This window comes from Equus quagga, chromosome 1 (assembly GCF_021613505.1).
Source record: "Equus quagga isolate Etosha38 chromosome 1, UCLA_HA_Equagga_1.0, whole genome shotgun sequence".
NCBI classification, from domain to species: domain Eukaryota; kingdom Metazoa; phylum Chordata; class Mammalia; order Perissodactyla; family Equidae; genus Equus; species Equus quagga.
Window position 1 is genome coordinate 101,218,264 of NC_060267.1, and position 14,083 is coordinate 101,232,346.

Below are 14,083 nucleotides of genomic sequence, written 5' to 3' on the forward strand. Positions count from 1 at the left end.
ACTGGAAAAGGCTTTTTAACAAAGGAGATGGGAAGTGCTAAGATCAAGGAGATGGCAAGTGCCGAGGTGGGAGGCGCGGGAGCCTCAGTAAGGAACGTGGGTTTATTCTGAGGGCACGGACAAGCCACTGCAGGACCTTAAGCAGGTGAACATTCCAACTCACACTTTCAGGGCACAGCCCACGGCGCTGCCCTCAGGGAGCTCACGGTGGGATGGAGGACCCAGGGAAGCGCCCCTGCGTGGCTTGTCCGAGCCTCGGGCCTGGCTGCACTCAGCACAGAGCAGCCACTCCCGACCCTGCTTCCTTCCCCGCCCTTTGCTGAAACTCCCTGAAACATCAATGTTCTGGGGTATTCAGAAGGAAACCTGTAGGCTCCGACCCTGTGGCCGAGTGGTTAAGTTCGTGCGCTCAGCTTCAGTGGCCCAGGGTTTTGCTGGTTCAGATCCGGGCACGGACATGGCACAGCTCATCAGGCCGTGCTGAAGCAGCGTCCCACATGCCACAACTAGAAGGACCCACAGCTATGATATACAACTAGGTACTGAGGCTTGGGGAGAAAAAAGAGAGGAAGATTAGCAACAGATGGTAGCTCAGGGCCAATCTTCCTCACCAAAAAAAAAAAAAAAGGAACCCTGTGAAAACTGCCTGGTGTTAAAACACAATGGTGTGAAACACACCAAAACAGACATCTCCAAACCTTCCAATTTGTCGCCCAGTGTCTTTCTGGAGCCAGGTCAGCACAGCGGCCTCTCCAGACACACCAAGGATGCTTGGAAGGCACAAATGCCACAGGCGCCCACCAAGCTGCTGGCAGGGCCCCTGGAGGTGGGTCACGCCGCCTCGAAAGCGCGCCGGAAATAAACCTCTCTCAGCACCAAGGACACAGGAGACGCACCTGTGCTTTCCTCACAAGAGATCTCTGAGCCAAGAGCATTTCAGAGACCGAGGGAAGACAAGCACACACACCCAGACGAGAGGGTGAGAGAAGGCGCCTGTGGCCACACGCCCCTCACCGAGCTGGACAGACTCCTAACGCAGCAGCTCTGGACCCCAGAAAGGTTTTCAGAGGGCACTGAGCCCCCACACGCACACACATGCACACGCGCACACAACCCACCGTGGAAACAAGAACAAAGGAGAAAACTTGCACAGATCAGACAGACCGAGGGGCAGGACAGAGAAGCGCAGTGTGGGTCCTGGCTGGGATCCCAGAACAGGGAAGGAAGCTGGTGGAAGACGGGCGCCATCCAAGCAGCCCAGAGGGGAGCGAACAGTCAGGCGCCCACGCCAGCCGCTCCGTTTGGACGAGTGTACTAGTTAGGTAAGATGTTAACGTCAGAGGAAGCCGAGTGCAGGGTATACAGGAACTCTCTGTGTTATCTTTGTAACATTCCTGTAAATCTAAAATTATTCCAAAATTAAAAATTAAAAAAAAAAATTCGGGATGGAGGAATGAATGGGCTGGGCCCGAGGGTTCCCAGGGCAGAGAGACCACTCTGTGTGGGGCTGCAATGACAACACGCGTCACTACAGGACGTCTGTCCAAACCCAGGAACGGACAACGGCCCTCCCGTGTCCCCCAGCCTTCCATGGGTGGCCGCTGCAACGCCCTGGCCGGGCTGGAAACACGGCACCTCGTACCCTGTGCCCAGCACGGGGCAGGGCCAGGCTGGGCGCCAACACAGGCCCCAGGGCAGCCCTCTCTAACCGAACAGAACTCGAATCACCCTGGAAATTTTCTAACCGCCTTGTTAAAAAAGAATTAACTTAATTTTAAGGTGAAATTAACTTAATCATACAGATTACTTAACCCAACATATCCCAAATATCAGCACACCCCACGCGGCCCAGCTGCATTTCAAGCGCTCAGAGCTGTGTGGGAGCAACGACGGGCGGTCTTCAGGTGGCGACCGGTCTGTGGATTCCCCACTTGCCCTGTGCACATCTTCCAGTCCCCGCCAGGGCGCCCTCTGCACCTCTGAAGGAAGTCCCTCCTCTGCGCACTTGGGGCTGACACCACAGAAGTGAGGGCAGCCTGAGGACGGACAGAGCCTGACCCTCCAGCTGCCCGGGAAGGAGGCGCCCTCGCCACGCTCAGGCCTGCAGCAAGGGGCGGTCCAATGTCCCAGCCAGAAGACAGCGGACCCTACGGAGGGGTATCAGCCCCCAGCACGGGCCTGGCGCCGGCCTGCATCCCTGCAGCCGCTCACCTCGATCGGCTCCGTGTAACGGGAGTGAGACTCCATCCTCGCAGGGCCGCTGGGGGCCCTGGACAGCACTTCATGACAAATGCTGAAGTGTTGAGAACCGTGAGCAGCAGACGCAGCAGCCAGCCAGGACGTGACAGGCCAGGCCACATCCCCACCCCCGGCTCACCCCGGAACTTTCTCTCGGCTCCGGGACGCTGCACTGAAGCTGGAAGGGCTCCTGGTAACCACCTCCAGGAGGGCTGCACGGTCTGGGGCGGTGTCTCCAATACAGCAGAGGGTTCCCCTCCGTTATCTGACCCCTTATGGGACACGCTGAGGCCTTGCACTTCGGCTGGACCTTTTGGAGGCACGGAAGAACCACAGCATCCAGCAGTCTTTGACAGTGTCCCCGTCACGGTGAGGCTCCAGTGGAATATGGGATGAAAAACCACTTTTGAAAGTGTTTGTCGGGAATTATACAAGAAAGATATACAAGATTCAGACTCAGAATGGAGATGCTGGGATTGGGGAGGAAGACTGGGGCGGGCAGTACGGGGGACTCCCCAAAAGAGACTGGAAAGAAACATGTGAATTGTTAACAACGGCTAATTCTGATGGTAGGAATATGGGTATTCACTATATTATTCTCTGTTCTTTTCCGTATTATTCTAACTTCTAAATACAAATATTTCCCTCTAACACTGGATGTAACTTACAGAACCACTGCTGTGCCCTCATTCTACAGGTAAGTAAACTGAGGCACAGGAGGAAGAGGGGATGGGCTGGAGGGCCAGGACACAGTGTTCCAAGCCCAAACTTGGACGTCTTCTGCCATTTGAGTCGCCTCTTGGCCACACAGACATGCGGTCTCCACATCTCACAGCTCTCTGGGGTGGGTCTCAGAAAAACCCTACAGAAGCCCCTGGAGATTCAGGCGGGCCCTTTCCTGGGCTGGGAATAGAAGAGCTGGCCACACGGGTGCAGTTCTGGAATGTTCCTGCTCCAGGATCTGGCAAGAATCCCCTTGTGCGTGTAGGGGTCAGGGGTACCTCCTTAGACACAGTGGTTAATCACCAGAGCAGGGTGGAGAGACGGGGTGCAGGAGGAGATGAGGGGGCAACGACAGGCAGCACCTCACGTCAGCAAGCACAGAGCTATCCAGGGATGATTTTTTATCAAAAAATAAAGTGTGTTGGCGGAGGGGGAGGGTTAATTTTATGTGTCAAGTTGACTGGGTCATGGGCCGCCCCGCTGTTTGGAAGAACATTACTCTCGGTGTGTCTGTGAGGTTGTTTCCAGACGAGATTAACATTTCAACCGGTAGACTGAGTAAAGCAGATTGCCCTCCCCCATATGGGTGGGCCTCACCCCATCAGTTGAAGGCCTGAAAAGAACAAAAAGACTGACTTTCCCCCAAGTAAGAGAGAAGCCTCCTGCTGACTGCCCTTGAACTTGAACTGAAACCTCAGCTCTTCCTGGGTCTTGAGCTGCCAGCCTTCGCAAAGGAACTACACCCACTGGCTCTCCTGGGGCTCCAGCTGCCAGCTCACCCTGCAGATCTTGGGACTTGCCAGCCTCCATAATCCCATGAGGCCCTTCCTTACAACAAAACTTGTATCTGTCTGTCTGTCTGTCTATCTATCCACCCAGATCTCCTGTTGGTCCTGTTTCTCTGGAGATCCCTAATTCAGGGAGTGTGTAGAAGATGAAGACGGGAACTGAGAAGAGCGTCCACGTGTTGAGCCCAGAGCTAAATACTTACATCCAACGCATTACTGAATCCTCCAGCAAGCCTATCTGGGAAAAACAAACTGAGGCTCAGAGAGGTTGAGTAATTTCCCCAAAGCCACACAGCTGTAAGTGGCAGGGCCAGGGACCACAGTGAGGTCTGTGTGACTACACGTCAGACACTTCCCCCTCCCCACGCGTGTTCCCCCACGCCATGATACACACAACACCGGAGAGGAAGGATGCACAGATGAACTATTTTTTAATTGACTCTTTATGTCTTTTAATTATTATACATTCATTTTTAAGTGTTTTAGGAAAAACAAATACATCAAACTCATGAGCTCAAAAATGGTAATACTGAAGATAATGTCAATGTTCACAGATGCGAGCCATTTTGAAGAAGACAGTAGGTAAATCCCAGTACATGAAGTACATCGAAAAAGGCAAAACTCCGACAGTGGCAGGGAGCGACTGCAGTCCGGGAAGGAAATAGCATCAGAAGACAGCATGGGTCCAGGGAACGAGCCCCAGTCCTGCCACCCCCGCCACGCCACCTCCCTGGGCTGAGTCTGTCAATCAGCTCCATTTCCCAAAGTTTCTGGAAAAACATGGACAAAACAGCCTCGTGCAGTGATAATGGGAGCTCTAAAAATCGGACGGTCTCCTTGCTGGCCAGGTAGGACCCACCGTGAGGAAGGGGGGAAACGATAAATGCACCGTGTGCCACAACAGCTAACACGGCCTGACCCGTCCAGGCTCGGGGCCGCACACATCCCACACGGCAGCTCGTCGGAGCCTCAGGAAGGACCCTGGGGGAGCAGGGCCCAGAGACAGACGGGCGCTAACGAAGTGGAGAAGGCACCGTCTGCACGTGGGGCTGACGGCTGAGATGCTCACACGGTCAGCGGCCACCCACCGAAGCCAGGGCCCCCGCTCCTTGGATAGGGCATCCCACTGGGCAAAGAAACAGGTCCTGGCTTAGGTGGCTTTCTGCCAAAGAGACGTCCCCGCCCCGCAGTGTAAATTAACTGCTACTCCTCAAAAAGGATGAGTCCTGCTCCAGCCTGCACAGACTGGTTCTTCCACACATCCCACTGGGTGGTCAGCATGGCTGCCCCACCCTCCCCACTCACCAGCAGTCCCCTGGACAGGCTCCTAGGTGCGTCCCGGGCCCCCAGTGCCGTGTGGTAAGTAGCACTCCGTGACAGCAGCACGGCCTCACTCACTTCTCTCCTCCGTTGATATCTGCTGGAAGGTGACGTGGTAAGACAGTAGGGGGCTGGCACTCACCAGCTGTGTGAACTTGAGCAAACAATTTAACCTCTCTGGGCCTCCATTTCCTCATCTGCCTGATGGGAATAAAAATAGTTGCTGCCGCAAAGAGTTGGGGTGGATTAGACAGGATGACAAACACAAATGAAGCTCTCATCACAGGCCTCGCACGTAGGAAGCTCTACGGCTCAGGAACCAGGAGCGGGCTCCCAAATGAGGGGCTCGTGGCAAGATTCTGACCACGAGAACTTTGCTTTTCGAAGAAAGGAAGAAAACGCACGTCCTCCAATACTGTGATCACTTCTGCTTCACCCGTCCACCCTGTTCCCTGCAGGAAGCCTGCCTCCGCTCCCTGTTGGCAGGGCCCCTCCAGCAGCCTCCTAACAGGTCCCCACCCCAACCGCAGACATCCTTAGAGCCCAGAGCAAAGATGCTGGCCCAGGACTGGGTTACTGGCCCAAGGTCACACGGCTGGTCTAACCTCTGCTCAGAAGCCTCTCCCTCCCTCCCGGCTTTGCCATCTCCATTCCTTCCTTTATGCTGTTCCCTCTACTTCACATGCCCTTCTCACCAGGTCTCACGTTGCCCAGCCTTCGAGGCTCATGGCAAATGGCACCTCTTCCAGGGACCCGTCCCTGATCCTCCTCACCCCCCTCCTCTCAGCTCCCACAGCTGCACGGGTGCTCCTGGGGTCCTAATGCGTGTATTCACCAAATCCGTATTTACTGGGTTACATGCAGTGTACCAGGTACTGATCTAAGCGCTGGGGATACAAGAAAGTGCAAGATCTGCATGGGTCCCACCCTCAGGAGCTTACATCTCAGTGGGAGGAAAACAAGGACAAGCAAAGGGCATGAGTGAATGCAGGGTCTCAGAAAACAGGGCGACAGACAAACACAAAGCAGGGAGGGAGAGGCTGCAGCTTCAGCGGACGGTGAGGGGAGGCTCACGGAGCGGGTGTCTCTGTGGAGAGGAGGCTGGGTCTCTGACGACTGGAGCAGAGTTCAGGGCAAAAGGCCCCAAGATGAAGGCAAGGCTCCGTCTCCCAACCAACCTCCCCCAGAGCCTGAGACTGAGGAGGAGCCTGCGGCTCCCTCCCTTCTCGCCTCCCTCGCTCCGGCTAAGACTCCAAGACACGTTCCTGGAGCTGCGCTTTATCAGGTCTGGATTCTCTCCTGTTCCCAATTTGCTCCAAATTTCCATCATGAATGGGCTCCGAACGCTCTGCGACTATAGAGACGACTACATGGCTTCTCTTCTTCCTTCTGTCGATTTGGAGACTCACACAGATTGTTCTGTTGATGTTAAACCAACCCTGCATTCCTGGGACCTGCTCTCGTTGGGGCACAGTATCCTTTTCTGGATTGGATTTGCTAGTATTTTATGAAGGAATTTTGAGCTTTGGGTCTGTGGATTTCTTTTTCTTGTAATGATTTTGTCTGGTTTGCAATCAGTGTAATGTTGGCCTCGTAAAATGAGCTAGGAAATGATCATGCCGTCTGTCTTTCCTGAAGGAGTTCATAAAGGACTTGTACTGTTTCTTCCTTCAACGTTTCACAGAATTCACAGGCGAGGCCATCTGGGCTTGGGGTTTTCTTTATGAGAAGGTTTATAATCATAAACCTAATCTGACCAAAGGTCCTAAATGGAACACAGGCACCGAGGGCTCGACACCTCTCCGGTGTTTTCAGAATCACCCCGAGTCCTGCACAGGAGGTGGGCCCGGGCACTGCCTGATAGCTGGGGACACGGAGGCTCAGGGCTGGCCACACAGCCAGTGGCCTCCTTTCCTCTCACTGTGCGCACTCACACCCTGGCGTGACCTCTGCCCAACTCACAGCAGCTGCCCTCAAGGGCCCCAGGCAAGCTGGGTCACATCCCCCCATACCTCAAAACAGCTCAGCGGGCAGGCCAGCAAGGCAACCGCACACGTGGCTGTCACTCCTGTGGGACCCTGTGCCGTCCGGCTGCCTGGTCCCCGACCACCTCTCAGTGACAGCCCCCGGCTCCTCTGCACTGCTTCCTCCTCCACCCTGGGACCATGAGGCTCCATAGTGCTCGGCTCTCTGCACAAGGGAGGTGGGGAGGAGGCCTGGCCGCTCGCTGTGTGTTCCCCTGGCCGGAGGGCAATTCACATCCAAGCACGTGCCCCACCAGACCCACCCCTGGGGGCTGGGGACTTGCCACCCCAGGGAGTGCCCAGCCAACGCTGAGGCTGAGGGTGGAGAAAGCAGGCTGTGCCGACACCATGCCACAGCACAGACGCGGGCACAGCTCTGCCGAGCTTTCGGTTTCAGGAGGTGAAACGTTCCTCTGTTTCAGTTAAACTATTTTGGTTTGAGTTTCCTGCCACACACAGGCAGAAGAGTCTAGAGAAACGAAATCCCTCGACTGAACTCTTTGAGGCTCACTGCCCGGTTTCACTCAGAGTATGGGTACTGTATTTTTAAAGAGAAAAACAGACCAAAAAAACCCTTTCCTTTATTATGTGTCAGGCACAGAGCAAAACACATCACAACACATTTGCCTCCCAATAATCCTATGAAAATCCCCATCTGATACACGAGGAAACCTCGGCCTGGATGTTAAATAACCTGTCCAAGGTCACATTCCCAGAGATACACCTGGGTCCAGCCCGGCTCCGGACTCCTGGTCTGGACACTGCACACGGGCCGATCACAAGGCCAGACCCTCCGACCTGCAGGCGATGGCCGGGCCCTCCGCCTCGGTCAGCCCACTGCCCCACCAGCACCTTGACACTGCTCCTTAAAGCGTCACTGGCTTTCCTAAAACCTCTCGAAGGACCTGGGACACCCGTGCTGGCTGAGAAGCGCTGGCACACTTCCCAGTGCGTCCCAGGGCTGGGCCGCTCCAGCCAGGGACCTGGCCAGCAGTGGGCAGTCACTCCCACCAAGAAGGGTTCGGTTTTGTTTTCAGGATTAAGTGCGGGGTGACACGCAAAGGGCTTAGCGGGAAAACTGCTTCTGACATCTCGGCTCGCTCCGCTATACCAACCCCTGCGGCACTCGGAGCCTCCGATTCCGGACGGGCATCTGCGGCCACCACGGCAGCTGCTGCACACCCACACCTCCACCGACCGGCCTTTCCTCACCTCCGGGCGCCCCCCTCCAACACTGCCCTCCGGGAGCCTCTCACATCCAGGTAACCCTTGTATCCTTTCCTATAGTTTGTCTTTTAAATTGATTCTTCTTTATGAAAAAGCAGTTTGAAAGGAAACCTTGTAGCACTAGTGTCAACAGAAAGCCCAGATCCTTGCCACTCATGTGACGTAACCAAAAACCAACACGAATGAAAACAACGTTACGAGATTCTGTGGGGAACACTGTTGCCTGCAAAGGTTCCAACCCATCTCCTGCCCCTCAGGAGACAGGAAACAGTACGAGGTGTCAGGGAAAGCAGAAGCGGGTGCCAGGGCTGGGGGCGGGGCGGGGTGGGGGGGGGGCAGGCCTCATGTTTCATGGGGACACAGCTTCAGTTTGGGAAGATCAAAGAGTTCTGCAGAGGATGGTGGTGATGGCCGCGCACAATGTGAGTGTACTTAATGCCGCTGAGCCGGACACTTAAAAATGGTTAAGGGGGTCAATTTTGTCTGTATAGTTTACCACAATTTTTTTTTAACAAAGAAAAAATGTACACGACGTATTGGCACCAGAAATAAACTTTTATTATGAGGAGCTCTAAAGGAGTGACAGTGAATTCTGAAAGGGTCAATCCTTCCCATTCCCACGGTCACCCAAGGCCTGCTGACACAGAGAAGGTGTCCAGTCCTCCGGGAGGCAGAGCTTTTGAGGGAGCCGGTCCCCACTCTTCACAACCCAGGAGCAGGGCGGAGGGGGAGGGGGGAACGCAAGGACTCAGGAGGGTCAGGTCCGAAGGCCACAGTGAAAAAAGAAGAAGTGAGAGTTGTGCAGAGGGCGGGCTGGGTGGGGGCAGGGGAGACACAGCCCACCCTCCACCCGCCCGCAGCGTCCAGCCCCCCTGGGCAGAGGCAGGGCCTGCAGGGGCCCAGGCAGAGGGGGGACCCACAGGGAGCAAACAGCCCAGGCCCCAGGTCCACTGAGTCAGCACACACTCCCCCCGGCCCCCACAGCCCAGTGAAGGGAGCTGAGCAAGGCCCCTCCAGTCCTGCAGGAAACAGAGCTGCAGAGGGGAGAGCAGCGCCCAGAGAACCAGTGCCTGCCAACGCCGCCCACCTCCTGACCCCGGGAGCCCTTCCTGTCTCCTAACCACAGCCCACAGGCCCCACGCGGCCCGGCCCCTGCCAAGCTGTCGGCTCACCTCCTAACACCCTCCCTTCCCCTCCCATTTGTGCTCTTCCAACAAGCTCAGGCCCTCCTCGGGGCCTCTGCACTTGCTATTCCCTCTCGCTGGTCCCTGCTCAGGTCCCAGGTCAGCTCCAAGGAAGCTTCTCCCACCCACCCTACCCAAAATGCCTGCACCTCCTGAGCCCTTACCCTAGCATGCTGTTTACGTGCTCCAGACTCAGGACCAGACGAAACGCAGCACTTACTTCATCAACTCCCACAGTCAACTCCGTGAAACCAGAGCCTCGCCTGCTGTTCACTGTCACAGCCCAGGACCTGGAACGGCGCTGGGCCCACAGAAGAGTCACAAGAACTCATCACCTCTCCATCAGGCAAATCCCCAGCCCTCATCTGTGAGACCAGTTGTCAACCCGTGCTTGTCCCCCGGGAAACTCGGGCAGGACAGCTCTGCGGTGAGACTGTCCCGGGCACTGGAGGGCCTCTGGCACCTCTGCCTCACTCTCTAACTGCCCGAAACAACACCAAACGGAGCCCCAGGTGAGGACACACCGCCCGGGGCCACGGCTCCAAGAGCCCCGGCAGGAGGAAAGGGAGGGCTTTGGTCTTAGCGTTTATGGACGCACAGGGCCCACGAACGGGGTGTCACCGGAAAGGCACTCTTGACCAGGGGACAGAACGGCAGCCATGGGGTCAGAGGAGGCCAAACGACCGGGTGCAGAGCTGCAAACGGGCGGGCCTCTGGTTGAACTGAAGCCACTTCTCTGATTAAGCTTCCACGGCGTAAATTTTTTATTTTGACTTCAGAGCCTGATTCTCCAGTTTCCCTCAGCTCCTATGGCCTCCCCGCCCAGCCCCCAGTGCGGGAACTGCCTCTGTCCTGCGGCTGAGTCCATGAGCCAGCACAAGGCAGCCGGGCCGGATGACCTTCCAACTCGGCTCAGTATTGGAGGGGTTTCTGGAGGAGCCAGGGGAAACCCTGCACCCCACGTCTCTCCCCAGCTTCACCCGGAAAACGGCCTCAAGGTGACTTGATGCGGCTGCCTCCTGCTGGGGGCAGCCAGAGGGACCCTGGGACATGTCCCAGAGAGGTGCTGGCCTCTGACCTCCCACAGTCACAGACCAGCAGGGACAGAGGGACTGTGGGGTCTTTCTGGCCACAGACTCTCACGTGAGCTGCCTGGGGCGCAGCCCGCTCCAAGGGCCAGCTCCCTGTGCGGGGGGCCCACGCAGCAGAAAGGGCTCCCGGGCACCTGCCTCCCAGGCAGCCTTACCCCTGTGACTGAGAAGTGCCCGGGCCACAGTGAGAGGGTGCACCTGGCTCAGGACCATGCCTGGCAAACACACCACGCAGCTCCCAGGTGCCCTGGGGAGACCTCCAGCCACTGGAAATGAGGAGAAGTCTGGGCCGCTTGGCTTAGTGTGCACTGTGGACGCCCTGCCTGACGCTCTTGACCAGGCAGGCCCGCGCCCGCTCAGCTGGGGGGAAGGCTGCAGGCCACAGTTTACACAGTTTCCACCTATGACCTCATGCGGGCAAACACCCTTGCCCAATGGGGGTGCTTCGCCCAGAGGCCTGGTAGGTTGCACAATACCGCCTCCCCGGGGCGGCCAATGGCTGACAGAGTGGGTCAAAAAACTAGAAAGCTTGGTCTCCCCGTCGTCTTAGGGAAGGACAACCCTCCAGAGGGTCACGTGGACCAGCCCAAGGCTAGACTCTCAGGGACCACATCCTCGCTCATTTCCCTGCCCTGCCCGCTTCCCAGCAGAGCCCCTCTCAACAAACCACCGCAACCAAACCTCGTCTCAGGCTGGATGTCCGGGAAACCAGCCTAAGACACTCCCTTTCCCCAAGAGAGGGCAGCCCGCTGGAGAATCCGGGACACCATGGGGCTTCAACTGCACGGAAAGTAAGCAGATGGTGCAACATCTTCCCAGCAGAGTGGTGCTCAGATGCTGAAAACTTAGCAAGCTTCTGAAGCATCACAGAAAAGTCCTTGGGCTGTAACGTCAGCTTCTGGCTGGAAGGGCAGGAGGCTCGGGGCGGCCCAGCACCAGGTCTGAGCCCCGACGGAGGGACAGGAGACTCATGGGAGACCCAAACGGCGACCGGGGTGACACAGGTGAAGGATGATGGGCTATTTCTATCTTCCCAATTTTCTAGAAACATCATTTTTTATATAAAAGATACCTTAAAAAGAACCTAATGACATATACTTTATGGAGCACTTTCAATAGTACAAAATATCAAAAAAAGAATCAGGAACTTGTCACATAACCAGCAATGCTGGGGGCAACCGGATGGATCCAGTGAGAGTCTGGCCAGTTGACCAGAGGCCGCAGGGCCCTGAACCGGGAGGGTGAGGAGGCGTGCCCTCGGCTCTTGCTCAAGTGGAGACTTCCACTGCTGACAGGACCCGGCAGCGAGCACTTCCCCCCGAGGCCCAGACCAAGATGTGGGCAGTTTAGACAGATGATCTCTATGGTTCCTCTGGCTCAAAAATTGCCCCATTATTTGATGCTATAAAATCAAGAGAGGAAAAATAAACTTAAGGCCAGTGGCTCAGCCATGTGGTGATTTCAGTCAACTTGGAGTTTGGCCACAAATTCAAAGGATGAGCAAAAATTCCCCCAAGGGTCAGAAGAGTTTTAACTTTCCTTGTGTTTCATCTCAGAGACTTAACAATGAACTTGAGTGCAGAGGGCCATTCCCTCCCAGGTTTAAAGGATTGAGGACGCACAGCCTGTCTGCAAGCCAACCCTTCACGTCTCCAGAGCAGAGTCTTCAAAAACTAACACAACAGATGACTAAGCTGGGAACAGCACTACGAGAAATAAAGAAAACACTTCCAGCACTGGATTGACGGAAGGGCTGCCTGTGAAATGAAGGGGTCACAACCAGCAAACCCCTCAGACACTGAAGATACACAGTCACACGTGCTATAAAAACTATGGACGAGATGCAGCACACGCTATCAGGCACTTGGCACTTCTCTGACGCATCAGAGACAAGGGGAGCTTTCCTTGTTCACAAGAAACTACACAAGGAAATTACAATCCCCGAGTCCATCCACTCTTCTCAGAAAAGAAAATGCAACTACGATAAAAAAGGCTGTTACTTCAGAAAAGTACAGCTATAGAACCTCAGAGGAAGTAGCACAGAAATACATCCAAAGGCATTCATTTGAAGCCAGCTGTTTTTAATAACCAGCTTCCTCTCTTTTGCCTACATATCAAGAAACAGACATGTATCTCCCACAGGGTATGGGCCAACAGCTCATCTTCCACACCAGACAAGGCCCACACAGGAATACGGGAAACAGAAAGCCCAACATCAGCCTCCGATGGCTAGCCACAAACAAGACCCTCCAGGCACAGAAGGCACTAAACCCAAAATGCAATCGGTGGACACAGCAAGTCCTCATTTCGAGAGGCAGACTTCCGGGAAATTAATGGCGGCAAGGAGGGCAAGTGAGGAAGATGCTGGTCTGAGCTCGGTGTACCACACTTGCACATATGCACAGACTTCAAACACACACACACACACACGCACATTTGGTTCTCTTAATGTGATCACACCTTGTTAAGCCTCCACACTGACCCAGACTTGAAACAGAAAAAAAGGGAGTGGCAGAGGTGCATCTTGGGGAGGGGGAGGGGGCAGGACTGCTTCCATCCTTCATCTCTAGCCAGGTCGCACCGCGAGGCACACCCACGCCGTCTCCACCCTGCTGGGAGTGGAGGCCGCCTTCTCGTCCGCAGGATGGCAGGCTGGACCACATCACCTTGCCAGCCCGGGGCCCAGCCAAGTCCCCCGTCCACCTGTGTGAGGCGCGGTGGGGGCGGACAGAGGCCTCTGGTCTCATTAGTTCCTGGGGTTTCCCAGTCACATCCCCCACAAGGAATGTAGAATTCTTGAGTTCCCCTAGGAAGCCAGGAGGGGAGGTGGGGAAAAACGACTGAGGTGGAGCGTCAAGGCCAACCTGGGGGTGAATCACCACCGTTCCCTCGCGTCTCACGCCTCATCTGTAAAACGGGTCCCTAGGGTGTCCTACGAAAGACCTTTCATCAAAGGTTTATGTTCCAGCCAAAGACGCTGAGCGGATACCATTCGACTCCCACACACGCCGTCCACATTCTCCACAAACCCAATTCCCACCCCGGTCCGGCGCCAAGGAGCAGTACCCTGTCACTAGACAAACTCAAGAGACCGGCGTCTGCAGACCAGGGCTTGGCAGGCCCTGCCCACCTATCCTGGAGTCGGGGACAAGGAGGGGAAGACCACGTGGACCCCAGCCCGGGCCCACCCGCTCCGGGGCATTCCTGTCCCTGCGGCAGAGGCACTCAGACCCCCTGCCCAGGCCAGACCTTCGCGGGGCCCTCCCCGAGTCCGGCCGCCTCCCGGGCCCCTCCTCCCGCACAACCCACAGACACACAGACCGCGGCCGCCCAGGCCCCGGCGGGCTCCGCTCCGGCGCGAGCAGCGCGGAGGCCCTGGCGGCGCCATGCGCAGTGGCGGCGACCGGCGCGCACGCCGCCGGGTCACGCGCGACCGGCCGCTCCGGCCGTGGCCGCCGGGCTGCCGCACCTGCTGAGCGCGGACCTGC

At 56.3% G+C, this 14,083-nt stretch overlaps 1 protein-coding gene across 1 annotated transcript in view; it reads right to left on the bottom strand.

Moving 5' to 3' along the window:
• The window catches only part of NUP210 (nucleoporin 210), a 108,599-nt gene that overhangs the window by 94,027 nt on the left and 489 nt on the right, over positions 1-14,083 (bottom strand). The window contains exon 2 of the mRNA XM_046682915.1: positions 13,917-14,079. Within this exon, the coding sequence (XP_046538871.1) occupies positions 13,917-14,079 (163 nt within the window). The remainder of the gene's footprint in view (positions 1-13,916; positions 14,080-14,083) is intronic.